At 29.8% G+C, this 19150-nt stretch overlaps 1 protein-coding gene across 2 annotated transcripts in view; it reads left to right on the top strand.

Moving 5' to 3' along the window:
• The window catches only part of LOC143240137 (E3 ubiquitin-protein ligase Su(dx)-like), a 48402-nt gene extending 29555 nt beyond the window's left edge, over positions 1-18847 (top strand). Inside the window, exons 11-23 of one of the 2 annotated variants that reach the window (XM_076482071.1) lie at positions 212-266; positions 2566-2650; positions 3761-3886; positions 9246-9327; positions 10727-10798; positions 12538-12626; positions 12821-12980; positions 13882-14015; positions 14735-14875; positions 15226-15346; positions 15984-16185; positions 16345-16538; positions 17461-18847. In XM_076482071.1, the coding sequence (XP_076338186.1) occupies positions 212-266; positions 2566-2650; positions 3761-3886; positions 9246-9327; positions 10727-10798; positions 12538-12626; positions 12821-12980; positions 13882-14015; positions 14735-14875; positions 15226-15346; positions 15984-16185; positions 16345-16517 (1440 nt within the window). In that variant the 3' untranslated portion in view covers positions 16518-16538; positions 17461-18847. Of the gene's footprint in view, positions 1-211; positions 267-2565; positions 2651-3760; positions 3887-9245; positions 9328-10726; positions 10799-12537; positions 12627-12820; positions 12981-13881; positions 14016-14734; positions 14876-15225; positions 15347-15983; positions 16186-16344 lie in introns of both variants that reach the window. The other variant, XM_076482070.1, reaches the window with a different exon arrangement.
• The last annotated feature ends 303 nt before the right edge of the window (positions 18848-19150 follow it).

The raw sequence follows: 19150 nt of genomic DNA on the forward strand, positions 1-19150 counted from the left end.
TGTTATCTACTGCACACTGATGTAGCAATGTTTTAAATCATTTTTATCATTAATTTGGCTTGAATAGGAGTTAAGTTTTTATAAAATTTTTATAAGAAGGTAAAAAGCTTCTATCATCTAAGACTTATAGTTACCACTTGATGTTTTTTATTAATTATTATTAATGATGCTTTGTGATTAAAATTATGGGGTTTGTGTGTTTTTTTCACAGACACCTGTTCAAGTAGAAGATGACGATCCTCTTGGGCCTTTGCCTGAAGGATGGGGTAATTAGTTTTAACTCTACATATACAGGCTTGGCTAATTTTACTAATCTTGTAACCACCATGTAACCATAGACATAGTACAAAATATGAATTTATGTATTTTCACAAAACTTGGCAAGCTCTTAGTAAACATTACAAGTATGTTGGACACAGGAACTACTTTTCCATTAACATATTTTTACAAAAATTTTATGTGAATTTAAAAAGCCTTTATTGAGTCAGCTTCAGTGAAAGTTGATTTCTATGCTAAAAATATGCCTTTTTATCTTTCAGTATTCATATTTCATTTGAAAAACCTCTAGAGCCTCTTGAATGAATATTAATAGTTTTACTTTTTTGTAAAACTTTATCTTTTATTTTCTCTGACTAATTACTAACTGTAGCAAAATTATCATTGAAATGAAAAATTGAAAAATATTAAAGTAAAATAAATATATTTTTTTTAGAATTATTGCAGATTATAATTTATCTTGAAAGCTTCAGGTGTCTAACCTTATTGTATCTACTTTGATTTAATGTTATTGTTCTTTAAACCATGTATAATTACCATGACAAAGGAATGACTCATCTATCCACATGCTTTTCTTAAGGAAAGATCGTAAGAAATACATTTATTTATTTTTGCACCTGATAAGTTTGCAATTTTTGCATTTTAATTTTATAGAAAAAGTATATAACCAAATTTTAGAAAATGATATTAAAAAGCAAGAAATTTACACTTTATGGAATGAGACCTTTTGTTCCAGACTTACATAACACTAATTTTTTTTCACACTTTTGGCTTTCCAAAAATAATTTGTTTAGTTTTTAAACATACATCTTGGAACAAAAGAAAATGTATCCAGCACTAGAACAAAATGTTCTAAAACTAGTATAATTTACCTAGATTTATAACTTAAGTTATAAATACAATAAAAATCTTTGGTTACTGCTAATAATAAAGTCTTCAGTTTTCTCTCCTCAGGAACTATCTTTGACTGTTTAAACAAAACAAACAAACTTTGGACTTTTATAATTCAAAATATGTCTTGCTGTCAGTTACGAACATTTTCAACAGCAATCTTGGAGAGAATTATATACATTTTTTGAAGAGTTGTAAAGTTCATGTCATTTGGGTTGAACAAGTGTAGTAATGTTTTAGTACAGCAAGAATTTGAGGAGGAGTTGCTCATGTTTTATATTCTGGCCTATAATTACCTATAGTGTTTGTTTATAATTGGTTGAATATGATAAGACATATAAGGGAAAAAAAAAATACATAAACGAGAAGTCGGGGTGTCAGGTAATTCAGAGTTGCAGATTGAGAATCTATTTAAATATTTACTTTAAAACTTTAGAAATTGAAAATTAAAGGATAAATTATTTAATTATAAAGTATGTTTTGATGCCAAGTATATTGACATGCATTGATGATGAATTAATTTAGTTAAATATTGAATGTAACTCTGTAAAATTGTTGTGACATGTCTATATTGACACATCCAAATGCATGGGTTAATCAAATTGAAGATTTAGTTTTTACTGTTAGAAAATGTATTTTTGATTAATTGAAGGCTTGTATTTCTTCTATTCAAAAAAGATAGGAGGTTTCTTATTTTATTTTCTAGCTTGTCAGTGTTGGTAATTTGAGATCCTATTTACTATAGACTTAGTATTTTGATATAGCAAACACCTAATTTGAACCAGTGTTGCATTCAACATGCCATTTGATGCAAAAAAATCAATTGTGTGTTTTTAAACAAACTTTTAAACTAAGAAATTAAATAATATATAATACTAACAGTTTGATACCAAAACTTAATGACAAATTCATAACATAGTAGTTCAATAAAATGTTGAATGCAAGTCAATAAACATGATGACATGACCTTTGACCAGTGACCCATATGAAAAGGGTTGATAAGAATGTAGAAAAGGAGTGCAAATGATAATAATCCATTAGGCTTTGAAATGAAACATGTGGTCTCCAAATTCAAAAGTGCTTTTTCTCTAACCTGTGAAATGAAAAAAAACTTGACCTTCACAGTAATATACAAATTTTATTATTTGATGATGACAACTGAACAGTAAGCAATTAATGAAAATTGTAGCTATTCGTATGAGTCCACATGATGATTTACAAGTAAATAAAGTAACATTTGAGTTGTATTTTACATACTTACCTGCATGAGTTTATATGATACTTTACAACTGGACATCCTTTTTCATGACTACTTGCATAGTTCTAAGAACCAAGAAATGTTTTTTAGATTATAAACGAAGAAGAGAATGATTTATTATTTCCATTGTGTTCTTGTAGAAAAACGAGTGGATCCTAATGGAAGAGTGTATTTTGTCAATCATAAAAATAAGACTACCCAGTGGGAAGATCCACGAACACAAGGGTAAAGACATCTTTCTTACTCTGCAGAATTGCACCACTGAAGTAAATTCATCAGCCGACTTCTTGTCAGCATTTTACTTCTCTAGAAGATTGAATATTTTAAAATGTTTTAAAAATTTTGTAAAATAATATTATATAGAAAATATTACCAAAATGATTTCTTTTAATGGGTTGTAGTGTCACTGACAAATAGCATGTTGCAGAGAAGGAATAAGCAAGAATAGTATTCTGTAATAAAAATCTAAATGTTATCAAAGTAGTTCCAAATATTTCTGTTAAAGTATCAAAAATTACTGTGAAAAATAGAATTAAGACTTTAAGTCATTTATTTTAAACTTTCAGTAAATTTTTTTCCCTATCAGAAAGTGTTTTAATATATTTTTTGAATAAATTGATTTGATGCCTGGCAAAAAAAAGCCACATGTTAAAGAATTTTGTAGCACATGTTAAACATCTTTTAATAGTATACATAATCTCTCTTTTTGTTTTAAATAAATTTCGGATCACTGATTTATTTTCTTTTGTGAGTGTATATATATATGTTTGAACCTCTTTGTTATAATTTTTTACTGTGAACTTCCTTTCTGTGTTGTGCAATCTGTATTTGAAAAATGATCTTTCTTTATGATTCTTTGTGATTCTGTATTTTTAAAAGTTTTAGTAGTCTTGTTATATGTACTTTTTGTATTATAAAAATCCAGTTTGTTAGAATTTATCAATGTATTATAAATCAGTTTTTAGTCATGAAAAAGTCACCACTAAGATAGTGGTAGAATTTCTAATAATAGGTTTTATGAAAATGAAAAAGTTTTTCTCAGAGAAGATGTAATAAAACTATATGAGCCTTAAGCTGTTCAATGCCGTAGACGAGATAACTTGTCCAAGCTGATCAGTAACACAGTGCCACGGACGAGTTAATTCATTCTCAATAATGTCAGCACCATACATGCATTTGACCTACTTACAAATTGTTTCACTTTCGATCCAAAATGGTGTAACGAAAAAAGTTACAAAATGAAGAAGCATAAGAGTTGTATTGTAGCAGCAGTAATACTTGGCAGTCAACAGGTTAAGAATAGACTAGCACTAAACATGTGATCTTATTTTATAGATTAGAAGATCCACTACCTCCAGGTTGGGAGATCAAGTACACACCTGATGGTTCCAGGTACTTTGTGGATCATAATGTGAAAACAACAACTTTCCAAGATCCCAGGTCTAACCATGCAGGAAAAGGGTATGAAGTGAAATGATTATGGTTAAAATAAAAAAATCACTGCTTTGAGATGTTATAAACATAATTTATTCAGTATGTTCTGTTTTTAGATACCTTAAGTGTATGAATATATGGTCATAATTTAATAATAACAGTTTGTATCTCTACATGGTGTTTTGAAATAGCATCATATGCTCATTTTTACGATTATGAGAAAGCCCAACTTCTCAGGTGTAATTGAGCTAAAGTGGAAGGTTTGTATTTCTTATAATTTAGTAAATAGATGCTAATGAAAGAGTATTTGCAGTGTTTTAAAACACTTAATATGCTTAATAAAGAGATGTTATTTAGGTTATGTGTTTAATATCAGTTAGATCTGCAATGGAACTATTAGTTTGCACTATTTACTTCATTCAGTTGATATAAAATGTTTGTTTCAGGTAGATAAACATCAAACTTAACTTTTCAGTGATGTCGAGAAAACCCACTTGTAGAGAAATATATATGCAAAAACGGCTCGTTTGGGTTGAAAAATATTTTACATTGAAGAGCAAACAACGTTTTGACCTTCTTCGGTCATCGTCAGGTTCACAAAGAAAGAGGTAACTGACCGGAAGCTGACCACATGTTTGAAAGGGGTTGTGTAACTGAGTGTCGGAATGTAGAGGGCGGTGTTAGATGTTTGAATATATAATTTTGTTTATTTTAAATTAATATAGGTATAAACGTGTTCCTTTATATTGGTTTATTTTGGGTTTAAGTTGTTGTATAAGTAAGACTTCTTTAATTTTGCATTTGTTTATGTGTGTTTCTTTATTTAGTATTTGAATGTTTTCTATGGCTATGTTGTGTTTATTTGACTTGCAATGTTCGAAAACGTGTGAAGGTGACTTTTTATGTTCTTTGAATCTGGTTTCCATTTTTCTACTTGTTTCTCCAATATAGAAGTCGTGGCAGTTATCACATTGTATTTTATAAATAATGTTGGTGTGGTGTTTGTCAGTGTAGTTTTTACGTAGTATAGACCTCAGTTTTGTGCCTGGTTTTGAATAAATTTGGTATTAACTGGAATGTCATATTTTGTTACTAGTTTTTGCCAAACTCTGGTTATTTGTCTGCTGATGTCAGGAATATGTGGTATACAGCAGTATATGGTTTCGTGATTTTTTGATTCGTGAGATATATTTACTTTTGTTGGTTGATTTTGCTTTCTGTCTAGGTGTGTGCGTATAATGTTTTCTATGGTTTGTGGAGGAAACTTATTGATATTGATGAAGTATTGTTTTATTTTGTCTAATTCATCGTTAATTTTATCTGGTGAGCATAGTTTTATGGCGGTGTTTATTTGGTTTCTTAGTATGTTGAGTTTTTGTTTTGTTTCATGTGCTGAGTCCCAAGGAATGTATAGTCCAGTATAGGTGATTTTTCGGTGGATTTCTGTTTTGAACTGTGTCGGTTTTTGTAATTTTGAGGTTAAGAAATGATATTTGATTGCTTTCTTCCTGTTCACATGTGAAGTTAATGCTGGGATGTATAGAGTTAATGTGATTGAAAAAATTAAGTATGTGTTCTGTAGATTTGAATCCTGCAACCGTGTCATCTACATATCTGTACCAGTATAGTGGTGGATGTAATACTGTGTTAATTGTTTGTGTTTCAACTTGTGTTATAAAAATATTGGCTAGAACTGGTGATACTGGGTTGCCCATGCTTAGGCCATTTGTTTGTATATAGTTTTGGTTGTTGAACATGAAGTTTGTCTTTATCGTGGTGAATTCTATGAGGGTTGCTAATTGGTTACTGGGAATGTCTATAGTTGGGTTAGGGTCTCGGATATAGAGTTCTAAGGCTATCTTGCAGGCTTCAGTGGTTGGAACTTCTGTAAAGAGAGATATAACATCGAAACTGGCCATTAAGGCTTTATGATTAAGTTGATTTAGATTAGACTTGAAATTAAAAGAGTCTTTGATGAATGAACTGGCTGATGTTACATATCTGGAGAATGCCAATGCTATGTATTTACCAAGATTGTAATTAAACGATTCATATGTGGACATTATTGGTCGTAATGGACAATCTGGTTTTTGAGGTTTGGGGATGCCGTATATTTGTGGTGTGCGTAAGTCGGTTTTAATGTAGGTAGGAATAAAGTGTTTGTGAAATTGTGTTGGCTTTTTTCATTTGTAGTAGTAATGTGTTCAGTTGCGTCTCGTGGGTCTTTATTGGATTTGTGTGTATTGGTTTAAATTTGTTCGTGTCTGATAGGATGTTCTTCATTTCTTGGGTGTATTCATTCGTGTTCATTATGACTATAGCGTTACCTTTATCTGATTTTAGAATTTATATGTTTTTGTCTTGTTTTAGGTTTTTAATGGAATTAATGTCTCTTTTTGTAAGGTTGTTTTTTAGTTTTTTGTTTTGTGAAATTATGTTGATGGTTTTGTGAGAAAATTCTTTGAAAAAATCGTTTAAGATGTTGTTTTTAGGTGTTTCTGGAAAATATAAATTTGTAATTTTACCTGGGAAGTTTGGCTGTTGGATGTCAATAAAATTATCTAAGTTGTCTTCTTTCTGTTGGTTGTTTTTGGTTGTTTCCTTGTTTTTGTTTTCTGTAGAAAGTATCACAAGTCTCCTGGCTAGATCTTCTAAACATGTTTTTATTTCTAAGGTTGGAATGTATCTAGGTGTTATTGCGAAGTTGAGTCCTTTGTTAAGTAAATGTATCTCGTCTGTGTTTAATTGCTGGTCGGATCTGTTAATTATGAGGTTAGTCAACGGTTTGTCATGTTGATGTCTTTTCTGTTGTTTGCATCTTAATTTTTCTAGTTTTTTGTTGTGGCAGATCTTCATGTTCAACAACCAAAACTATATACAAACAAATGGCCTAAGCATGGGCAACCCAGTATCACCAGTTCTAGCCAATATTTTTATGACACAAGTTGAAACACAAACAATTAACACAGCATTACATCCACCACTATACTGGTACAGATATGTAGATGACACGGTTGCAGGATTCAAATCTATAGAACACATACTTAATTTTTTCAATCACATTAACTCTATACATCCCAGCATTAACTTCACATGTGAACAGGAAGAAAGCAATCAAATATCATTTCTTAACCTCAAAATTACAAAAACCGACACAGTTCAAAACAGAAATCCACCGAAAAATCACCTATACTGGACTATACATTCCTTGGGACTCAGCACATGAAACAAAACAAAAACTCAACATACTAAGAAACCAAATAAACACCGCCATAAAACTATGCTCACCAGATAAAATTGACAATGAATTAGACAAAATAAAACAATACTTCATCAACATCAATAAGTTTCTTCCACAAACCATAGAAAACATTATATGCACACACCTAGACAGAAAGCAAAATCAACCAACAAAAGTAAATATATCTCACGAATCAAAAAAATCACGAAACCATATACTGCTGTATACCATATATTCCCGACATCAGCAGAAAAATAACCAACATTTGGCAAAAACCAGTAACAAAATATGACATTACAGTTAATACCAAATTTATTCAAAAACCAGGCACAAAACTGAGGTCTATACTATGTAAAAACTACACTGACAAACACCACACCAACATTATTTATAAAATACAATGTGATAACTGCCATGACTTCTATATTGGAGAAACAAGTAGAAAAATGGAAACCAGATTCAAAGAACATAAAAAGTCACCTTCACACGTTTTCGAGCACTGCAAGTCAAATAAACACAACATAACCATAGAAAACACTCAAATACTAAATAAAGAAACAAACATAAACAAATGCAAAATTAAAGAAGCCTTACTTATACAACAACTTAAACCCAAAATAAACCAATATAAAGGAACGCCTTTATACCTATATTAAATATAATAAAACAAAATTATATATTCAAACATCTAACACCGCCCTCTACATTCCAACACTCAGTTACACAACCCCTTCCTAACATGTGGTCAGCTTCCGGTCAGTTACCTCTTTCTTTGTGAACCTGATGATGAGCGAAGAAGGTCGAAACGTTGTTCGTTCTTCTATGTAAAATATTTTCTCAACCCAAACGAGCCGTTTTTGCATATAAACTTAACTTTTGTATTTGGGAAACAGTAAACATTTTATCATTAAACTATTAAACCTCTTGCTCTGGGTAGGTCAAAGTGCACATGTCATAACGTTTTAGAGTTGCATTTAAAATATAATTAAACTACTCTATTTTCAATGTATGGGAGTAAGCTTAGCATCAAATTTTAATGTAATATAAATTTTAAATTCCTAATTGTATAAGGAACAATTTTTAAAAGTCCTTAATCTTCCTTGGTATGAGAATCATGATATTTGTTCTCTTGGTGTTCTCCCCTTGTTTAGTTTACTTACCAACTATCTCTGAAGTGTAAAAGTTTATATAAATGACTCATTTTAATATAGATGTTACAAAAAGAAAGTGATTCTTATAGCCTTCAATCTTTTTCTTTTAAAGACTCATAAGCTAGAAAATATGACTTACCCATCACATCTTTTCTCTCCAAAGTTTCCAATATATCTCTGAGATGTTTTATACAATACCGTTCTTCGTGGTGTATGCTTCTGAGCATACATCATCTGAAACAGTAATGTGAGCTGCAGGTTTTCCCAGTGATTTACAACTTGTGTGGTTGGATTATTAGTTAGATGAGGTTCAAAGAACAATAAAATTGAGTATAAATAATCTATACTGTTATGAGCTTTAAGTTCTGTAAGATAAACAATAGTAATTTCATGTTACAATCTGCAATCATTTTATAATGAAAAAAAGGATAACTTAGGTTTATTTCATGTTTTTTTTTCATGGTGGTTACAAGATTGATTAAATTGACTTAGTCTGTCTAGAGATAGGGTCGAGAAAATAACAAAATATAAAGTTGTGCTGAAAAAACAAAGCATTTGATATTCATTTAGGAGATTTTAGAGGTTATGCAAATGAAATTTTGAAAATTTTCAGACTAAAATTTTTAATTTGTAATCTGAAAATAATTTTACCCTCTAAGTGGTTAGTGCTTTGACTCCATATATTCATGGACAAATCTTGAGTAAAAATATTTATTAAAAGTTCTGATTTTTTTTTGTTTAAAAAGACTTGCAATCTTAACTCTGAGAGTTTGCCAAATTTTGTGAAGATACATAAAATGTGTTAAGGGTTATAATTATGAAAACTTTGGTGGCTACTTGGTGATTACAAAGTTAGTTACATCGACTGACTTATGGAAAGATTTAACTACTATTGAATGTAGCAATTTTATTATTAATAATTGCACTTGGTAAAGCTTACAAGTTGAGTGTACTTTCTCTGAAACAGGATACTTTAGTTATCCGTCTGTTTCAGGCCAAAGGGAGCGTATGGTGTTCCTGTAGCGTATGAAAGAAATTTTAAGTGGAAACTCACCCAGTTCAGATATTTATGTCATGTAAGTACAAAACTATTGGAAAAATTTTATTGAATTGTTCTCATAGAGACGGAGCAGCTTGTAAAGTACGTGTACTGATATGTATGGCGAGTACTTAGAAGTGAATACATTCAGTGATGGTTTTAATAACAATCAAATAATGTATTAATTTTGTGTACAACCATAATATTGATAAATTTATGTTAAACTATTACACATTTGGATTGTCACTTTGCTGTTGTGTCTGGTAAGTTATAGTTTGATTTTTGTCACTTTCAGATGGTGCGTTTTCATTTCAAGTACTTCCTAATGCAGTCATAGTAGATCTTATTATTTATTGAAAACAAAGTATTTGTTAGATGTAAATTAGTATGGACAAACAATATGGGGAGGGAAAGTCAGGAAACCTTGTTTGAAGATAACAGTTACATTATTTTGAAGTATGAGGCACTGTGTGTCACTGATAAATCTAGCCAGGTCTGCCATTTTTTATTTGCAGTTGAAAATGGTGATTACTGAAATTGGCAAAATAAATTAAGAGAAATATTTAATGAATGTGATCCAAATTTGCTTTGAATGAGTACATATGAAATATGACCTGCTGATAAGCAATTTAAAAGAATTTAATTTTAAGTTGAAAAAGAATTTTTTAATGTTTCTTCAAAACAGTTTTTCAGAACAGAGTTTTGATGATTTCACAATCTAAAAGTGGTATAAATATGACATCAAGTTTTGTGTTGATGGTGATAAGCTTATTTCATGCATTTTGGTTAATTATCAGAAGAAAAATGTCAAAGCATATGGATGATGTCCTAGTTTTTATTTTCAAAAGTGGCTGTCATCTTGAATTTTTAAATCAAAATGTGAGATAATTTTTGGAATCAGTGTTGTTTGAATATCTTTTTATGTACTTTTAAGAAACATCGTATAGTCTTACAACAGAATGTAACAACTGTATAAAAACTAGAAGAGCATTTACTGTCTAAAAATTAATTAAATTTATCTAACATTCTGCATGTTTAAATACATTAAATTAGTTGTTTTTTAGAAACCATAATTGTTTTGTGGTTTGCAGTAAATTAACTGCTCTAATGATATATGCCCTTCAAGATGTATATTTGTAACAGAAAGTGCATTGATAATAGTTTTTTAGTTATCTGAAGCACTTTTACTGGTATCATTACATTTGACAGTATTTAACAAACGTACATTGAACAAATCTTAATGGTACTGATGCTTGTTTATAATCAGTTGAATATCAAACTTTAACCTTTCATTAAAAATTTTTAAAATAGTAATAATATTGAATGGATCCATAGAAATAGTAGCATCATGAAATAACAATGTGAATGAACTTTTTTTTTTCTTCCTTAATTCTTCTTTCATATGGCTTATAGCAAATATTTTTATTACATTTCAGTGCAATGCCTTACCAAGTCACATAAAAATAACTGTGTCAAGAAACAATATATTTGAAGATTCTTTTAGTCAGGTAGGTATGGCAATAAAACAAGAAAAGTTTTTGATCATAAATATAAAAATAAATATTTTTTGTTTCAGATTTACTTTTCCTGTTGACCAAGTATCCTTGGTGGTTTGGCTATTTAAGTTGTAAAGTTATTGCTATGCCACATTTTGTTTATGCATTGATGCAGTATTTTACTAGTTTTTGAATTAAGTAAATAAATCCTTTACTAATTTGATAGCTTAACATTTATTGTCAAATTATAAGTGTCTCACTAGGCAGAGCCCCCTGGAATATTATCACTTGAATTTATTAGACCCTTCTTTATGTAGTTCCCACCCAAATGATGTGGAACATTTAGAAAAAAATAAAAGTACTTGGACATTAAAATGTATGTTATGAAAAGAGATAGATGAAACATAGTATTCAAAAGTATAACTATTGTTAAATAATATTCCTAGAAAGTTCAATTGATAGATGTCAGCTTTCTAAGTCAATAGTTATTTTACATATTATTTTTTACCTTATAAAAGAGAACTACTTATAGAACCTTTCAATTTATGTAACTGCTAATTTACTTTAAAAAACAAACAAAATCATGCATATTTTAGCACAATGAAAGAAAAAACCTTTATTATTAGTTACAGCTGACTAGTTTTAGTAACACATACCATCATAAGGACTTGTGACTGAAACACTGTAGACATCAGATCAGAAACTAGTTGGATGGAACAAAGAATAAAGATTTTACTTTCCTTTGTGCCAAAAAGTTTGTTTTTTACTCTTAATATTAGAAAAAAAACCCAAACGATATTTATTAGTTGGATAGAACTTAACTATTAATGCCTGTTGGTGTCTCAATCCAAAACTGGGTTGTCAGAATGTGTGAAAATATTTAGTAAACCAGATTTTCTTTTCCTCAAAGCTATTTACTGGGCCACAATTGACCATTAATGTTTACAAATGTTTAATGACCCACTGAAGGTCTATGAATTATAATTTGATGCTGCAAAATTGCTTTCTGTAACTTTGAAGCCAAAGGCACGTTATAGGAGTTGTGATTGGGTCTTGGTATTTGATTACAGTAGCTTAAGAATTGATAGTGGTACTGTTGATTAGTTGCCTTCCTTATAATCTATCAGCTTAAAATTAGGAATGATTGTCAGAGATAGTTCTTGTGTAGCTTTACATGAATTTATGAAAGACACAAAAAATGATTCAAGAAAATTTGGTTTATTATTTCATTAGTGATGGGCCTGTAAGAATTGATAGTGGTACTGTTAATTAGTTGCCTTCCTTATAATCTATCAGCTTAAAATTAGGAATGATTGTCAGAGATAGTTCTTGTGTAGCTTTACATGAATTTCTGAAAGACACAAAAAATGATTCAAGAAAATTTGGTTTATTATTTCATTGGTGATGGGCCCGTAAGGTACTCGATGTTACTAAAATCTCTCTGTTATTAAGAGATGTCAATTAGTTAATTATTAATTAGATATAAGAAGTTGAATTAATTATCATTTGTATTTTGACTTTTAGTAAAAGACAGTTAATCGTGGAGTTTATGGACAGAGTGACCAATAACGTAAATTAACTAAACACTGATGAGGGTTTACTCTATAATCCTGTAAATGTATCAGTTAAAAAGTATTTTAGTCATTATAATTTAGTTATTTCTGGTACTTAATATTGTATTCAATTACTAGTACACAGAATTTAATTTTCCTTCTAAAATTTTAGACTTCTTTGTTTGGTATTTTGCTTAGATAATGAGAGTTCCACCACATGAACTTCGTCGAAGGCTTTTTATAACTTTTCGAGGAGAAGAAGGTCTTGATTATGGGGGAATTGCCAGGTGAACTTATTAACTACTGTACTAAACTAAGTGACTTAATCTACTCTACTAGACAGTATGTGGAGATTTAAAAATATAGCTAGTGTGTACAGTTTGAAATTAAACTTTAAAGCTGAATTTGTGATGGCTTATTTATTTTGTTTCATGTCATCTTAAAGGTACTTGGTTCTTATAAAAACAATGTATGCTTACAGAGAATGGTTTTTCCTCTTGTCTCATGAGGTTCTCAATCCAATGTACTGTCTCTTTGAATATGCTGGTAAAAACAACTATAGCTTACAAATCAATCCTGCCTCTTCAGTTAACCCTGATCATCTCTTATACTTTCGATTCATAGGTCGATTTATTGCAATGGTAAGTGCTTGTTTCAGTAGAACTATCAAGTGCTACATGTTTAGTCATGTGATCAATTTGATATGTAAGTTGAAAAATGAGGTTTAATATAAATTAAGAAATGTTAACTTTACTGGGTGACCTCTCCAAGTACAATAACTGATCATCTTTCAGAAGATGTTGTCGGTAATCATATAGTTACTGTAGTTTTTCTATATTAACAACAGAAGGTTATAAAATAATTTCTAAATAGTTTTTAGTGTATTGTTAAATATAAATTTTAAAACAGAAGTTACATTTGAATAACGTGTTTACTTTTGCTACTCACAACTCTTCTTGTCTTTGGTCGAACCATTTAGTTAGGTATATAAGGTCTTAAAAGTGAGAGAGGACTGTTTACTGTAATGGTAGTAATATATGTTCATTTTAGTTGGCTAGAATATGTAACAAAAGCATTTCTGTCATTATATTTGTTTTGTTAACAGTGTAAAATAAGATATCCTTGTTTTATGTTTTGACAGTAAGAAAGAGAATATCTTCCTGTCAAACTGATCATTAACCTGAGGTGTCATTTATTAGATTTGTTTTCAGGTGTACATTAGACTTGTTGTATGGCTTTTGGATTAATTTACTGTAAGTCTAATTATATTAACATTGATTTGTACTTTTGTGATAAATAATTTGTATGCATGTTTCTTTTATTTATTTTGTAAATGTTTTTATAGTTGTATTTGATTGCAATTTCATAATTGTCCAAATTTCTAATAAGAAAACAATTACAAAGATATAAGAGTTTTTTTATTTTTTATTTATTTTTTGCCAACTACATAACAGCAAAACTTGGAAAAATAATTGAGATTAGAGTGAGTTATTGTTTCCTTAATAAATATTTTGCAAAGTGATTCTTGAAATTATTTCTCAGGCCTTATTTCATGGAAAGTTCATCTACACAGGCTTTACGTTACCTTTCTACAAACGAATGTTAGGGAAGAAACTGACCATGAAGGATATAGAGAGCGTTGACCCAGAGTTTTATAACTCACTTGTCTGGATTAAGTATGAAAATTCATCTAAATTCAATTATATACTTATGTAAACCAAAACAAGACTACATGTTATGAATGAAATAAAAGTAGGAATCCACGCTTATCTGCAACTTTTTTATTATAATTATATATAAAAACTAATGAAAGTAGAATGATATTCTGTAAGATTTTGCCAAAAAAGTTCATGCACACTGTTTAGTCAAAGTTTTCTTTTGTAATAAAGTTAATGTTTAAGATCAAATACAGAATATGGTTTTTATCATTAGTTATTAAAATGTAGTGTGTTCATCTTGTGAGGACCATAAATTGCCATCAGAAACTATTAAAGGGGAGGAACATTTGTATGGTTTGATGTGTAATGGCTGTTTTACTTAAAACAAAACTGTTCTACAGTGTTTGTTTTGTCAACTCCTGTCTGTGCGGTGTGATATAGGAAGAATCAAATAGATGAGTGTTGGCTGTAAATTTCCAACAGTTTATCAGTTACTTGTGAACAATAGTTTTAACTGTACAGTAAGATTTTTGTTTATTTTGTGGTAGAAAAATAGCATAGTAGAATGTAGACTAGAGCTTTCCAATAGTGTTGACATCAGTTATTTCTGAACATTTGATTAATTGTATTTATGTTTACATTTGGGAGAGAAAACCTAGAAAAGTGTTGACTTTCCTCAGTTTTTACATTTTTTGTGAAAAATGCATAATGTCTATAATTGGTTATTTAATGGCAAGAGAGAACAATATAGAAGAATGTGGACTGGAGCTATTCTTCAGTGTTGATTTTGACATCCTTGGCCAAATTCAGTCTCATGAACTAAAGCCAGGTGGAACTGACATCCGTGTAGATGAACTGAACAAAGATGAATACCTCAGGTATTGATATAATTGAAGTGTATGAAGAAAGAAAAATTAACTTTTGTGTCTTGTATGTGACTGAACTTTGTTTAAAAGCATATGTTAAAGTTAGAATGTGGTGTTAGAGTTATGTTTCATTTATTTAGGGTTTGCTTATCATATACTTCATGAAGTTATAATTTACCTTTCTAAATTTTTCAGTTGGAATATCTTAAAAAGGTTATTGAAAGTTGTTTCAAAATGACATGTAATTTACTTTTAGATGAATTGATCTATATTATGGCAATGTTTTATGTGATAAACATTTTTTACTGCCTAGTTAAACTTTAGATACAAAGAATGGTTTATTAATATGTTCATGTTTGTAGGATGATGACCAACTGGAGATTTTCTCGAGGACAAGAAGAACAAACAAAAGCTTTTCTGGATGGTTTTAATGAAGTTTTGCCTTTGGAATGGTTGCACTATTTTGATGAGCGTGAGCTCGAGGTAATAATGAATTTCTGTGTACCTCACATTGCCTAGTTATGGAACAATAACACAAAATTTGTGCATACAGATGATGTTTTTTTGTAGGTGATTTTGCTTATGTTGTTATTGTAAGACCCTAATGCTTAGCTATTCCTTTAAGATTAAACATATCTAGAAACTACTTTTACCATTTCTGTTTTTCTTATTCATAATGGTTAAATATGTGATGCTAAAATGATTAATATAAAGTAATTTATTAAACTTTTGAGTGAACATATAATGTATGTTGTTCAATTTTTGAATAACCAGATAATATATCTTATTGAACTTATAATTGTTCAAGTATTATCTCTTATTTAACTCATAAGTATCAAAGACATATCTCTTGATTGTCCAAGTAGTATCTTATTAAGTGTAAAGGCATGAAATAACCAGTTTTCCAGGACTCCAGGAAGTAGTCATTTATAAAGGAAGACTGATGTTAATGTAAAGGTTACATATTCTCTTTAGAAAATTTAATCTTTATTGATTGAATTTTGTTACCAAACACCATGGTTTTGACTATTTGTAAATTTTATAAGGAATTACAGTTTGAATCTTTAAAAATATTTCAGAAAACAGCTGATTGTTGTTTTACATTTTTGAACCTTTTTAGCTTATGCTTTGTGGGATGCAAGAAGTGGACATAGAAGACTGGCATCGTAACACCATTTATCGACACTATACTCGTAACAGCAAACAAGTGATCTGGTTTTGGCAGTTCGTCAGGGAGATGGATAATGAAAAACGTTCCAGATTGTTGCAGTTTGTAACAGGAACTTGTAGAGTACCAGTTGGTGGTTTTGCTGAACTAATGGGTAACTCTGACTCTTGTGAATTTTAGAAAAATATGTTAATGTTGTAAAATATTGGTTAATTTACAAAAACCTATTTAATTTTTAATTTATTTGTTCAAAAAGAACTGTATTAAATGGTTCTATATCCCCTCTAAGAAAGTAACTTTTCTTCATCTCTAGGAAGCAGTGGGCCTCAGCGTTTTTGCATAGAAAAAGTTGGGAAAGAAACTTGGCTTCCACGTAGTCACACTTGCTTTAACAGACTGGACCTGCCTCCTTATAAAAGTTACGAACAACTGGTGGAGAAGTTGACGTTTGCTATTGAAGAGACTGAAGGATTTGCTCAGGAATGAAGTTATCATGACATTTGAAAAGTATATGTTACTAAATGCTATTTTAGTGTTAAATAAAGTAAAAAATAGTGGACGTGGATTGTCCACTATGTCAAAAATGTTCCTGTGAAAGCAATGAAGTGTTGTGAAATGACATCACCCAAAGATATTCTGTCTTGAGTGGTTAATTGTATTACTTTAATAGTATGCAATCAGATTGACTTTGAGAAAAACTGTAGAGTCTTTCAAAGATAAAAGGAGCTTTTTGTACAAATAAAGAAAGCATTAATTTTTTTCTTTTGTGAGATAAATTTAGAAAATGCCTTAGTAAGGTTAATTTGTTTTTTTAATGAAGGTACTAGTTGGTATATGTGTAAATAAGTTAAACAGGTGAAATGTATTTAATACATTTCAGACAAATGAAGTGTTAAATCTAGAAATTTTTACCATGGTTGGAAAAGGTGTGAAACAACCAGTCATTTAGGACTCCAGGAACAGAGGCTGTTTGTAGAGGAAGGCTGACATAGAATATTGTAAGGGTTATGTATTATCTTTAGAAAATTTAATGTAAGCAGCATACACGTTTGTTTTTATGTATTAATTTCAAGATCTTTACAGCTGTTATGTATTGTTCCTTTATTATGTGCACTATTTTCAGTGTCAACCAAAGAACTTCTGTACAATATCCATCCATTGTTCTTTCAGTTCTAGAAAATGCACACTTCTGGAGAATCTGTTGTAATCCTATGATTTTCCAACAGGTAGACACTTATTTGGGATTTTCTTGATCCTGCAATTTATCTAACAACACAGATATATATTTTTTGAGTTATTATCTATATCCTATAGTTTTTCCAATGTAAAGTTACTGAAATAATATTTAGAAATCTATCTTGATTCTTCACGTTTTCAACAGAACATAACTTTCTTGTCGTTGTTCTGATTCTGTGCTTTGATCTTGCAGTTTTCCAACGGAATGTGATATCATGGCATTGATCTTCTTACTGAAATGAAATAGCTCTGGCCAAACCCAATCAAAGATGAATCATGGTGATTATTCTAGTTAGCTACAGCAGTTCAGTTGAACCTAAAGTGTCTGGTTTGGTCAACTACAAAGTATAAATGAATCTAAAAGATCCGTCCTGGATAACTAACCAGAAAAACAGTGAGAACACAATAAAACCAAAAATGTTGGACTAGGATAGGCATAAGGGACAAAAGAAACAGTAATGAACACAAGGCTATTCTTATACATTGTTAATTAATTTTAACAAAACTGATATTACATTACAGACTGGTCTGCATTTTTAAAAAGAAGTAATTCATTAATACATTCTGCAGGCCAATAATAACTTCAATTTTTTTTTAAATCCAGAGACATGTATACTTGTCCTAATTTTGTTTCTAAAGAGCTGTAAGCTCCTGTTTCATTTGTAATTTTCTACTGGTCCCATTTCATATTTTTTTTTTTTTGTTGTTGCAAGTTATATATAGTTCCTCAAATTTTGACTTGACAGGTGAAAATTTAGCTTCAGAAAATACCGAATTTTTTAAGAATAGTATCAGAAGTACAGTGTGTTGCAGAAAACGAACGATTGTATAGCTAGTGTGATTGTATAAGATATTTAATGTTTCAACTAACAATGTTTCAATATTCTGATTAGGTAAATATTCAGTTTTTTTAAATGTTCTACTGAAAATATTGTATAATGAGACTTAAGACTCTAAGGTCATCAGAGATGCATGTTTTATACGTTGGAATGTTTTTCTTATTGTATCTGGCTTGAAGTTTTCTTATATGTGAGAATAATATTTGTCATTCCTGACTGTATGAACACTTTTTAATGGAAGCTAACTATAGATTTCTTAGTGTTTTGTAATAAAGATACAAAAATATTTATTCAAGATGGTAACACTAATGTACGGATTGTTGTAATGCATAAATTTTTTTTATTATTATTTAAGTGCAAAATTTTCAACATACTCTCAGAGATAACTTTTGTAATTAGCAACATCTAAATAATAGTTAACCTACCTTTGTTACATGAAAGTCTAGAAAACAGATTGTGTGAAATTGAATGATTTCTCTTAACTTTTAGAAAATGATTATAGATCAACATAGTTTTAAGATAATAGAAATAAAATTTGACACAGTTTCATAGTGAAGTGATTTCTGATTAATTAGACTGAGTTTGGCTATCATGGTAATGTTTGACAATTTTGTAATTTGTATGATTGCCTGAGGTGGTAATTGGTGAATGGTTTTAGTGTGGCAGGGGATTATTGTGTTATGGTTGTGTACACATTTCTTCTGGATCTTAAAATAAAGTTTTAAGTCATTTCATAATGAAGAAGTTTATATTTTGATATTGGATTCGTTTATGAAATATGAGGATTTTATTTCAAAACTTTTAAATGTAACCTTAATTTGTTATTATAAAAATTCAGCTGGGTGAGATAAAAGCTCTAAAATTGCATATTTTGATGCAAATATTTGAACATTGCTTGTAATTATATCTTAAATAAGCAAAGATTGTGCTATGTGTATTAGAAAATTAGCATTTATTATTAGATACTAACTCTTCTTTAAGTGTTTTGGATCCACTGTGTTTTATACAAGTGTACACACGTCTGAGTCAGTGTGATCTCTGTTG

The sequence above is a fragment of the Tachypleus tridentatus genome, chromosome 13, assembly GCF_004210375.1.
Source record: "Tachypleus tridentatus isolate NWPU-2018 chromosome 13, ASM421037v1, whole genome shotgun sequence".
NCBI lineage: Eukaryota > Metazoa > Arthropoda > Merostomata > Xiphosura > Limulidae > Tachypleus > Tachypleus tridentatus.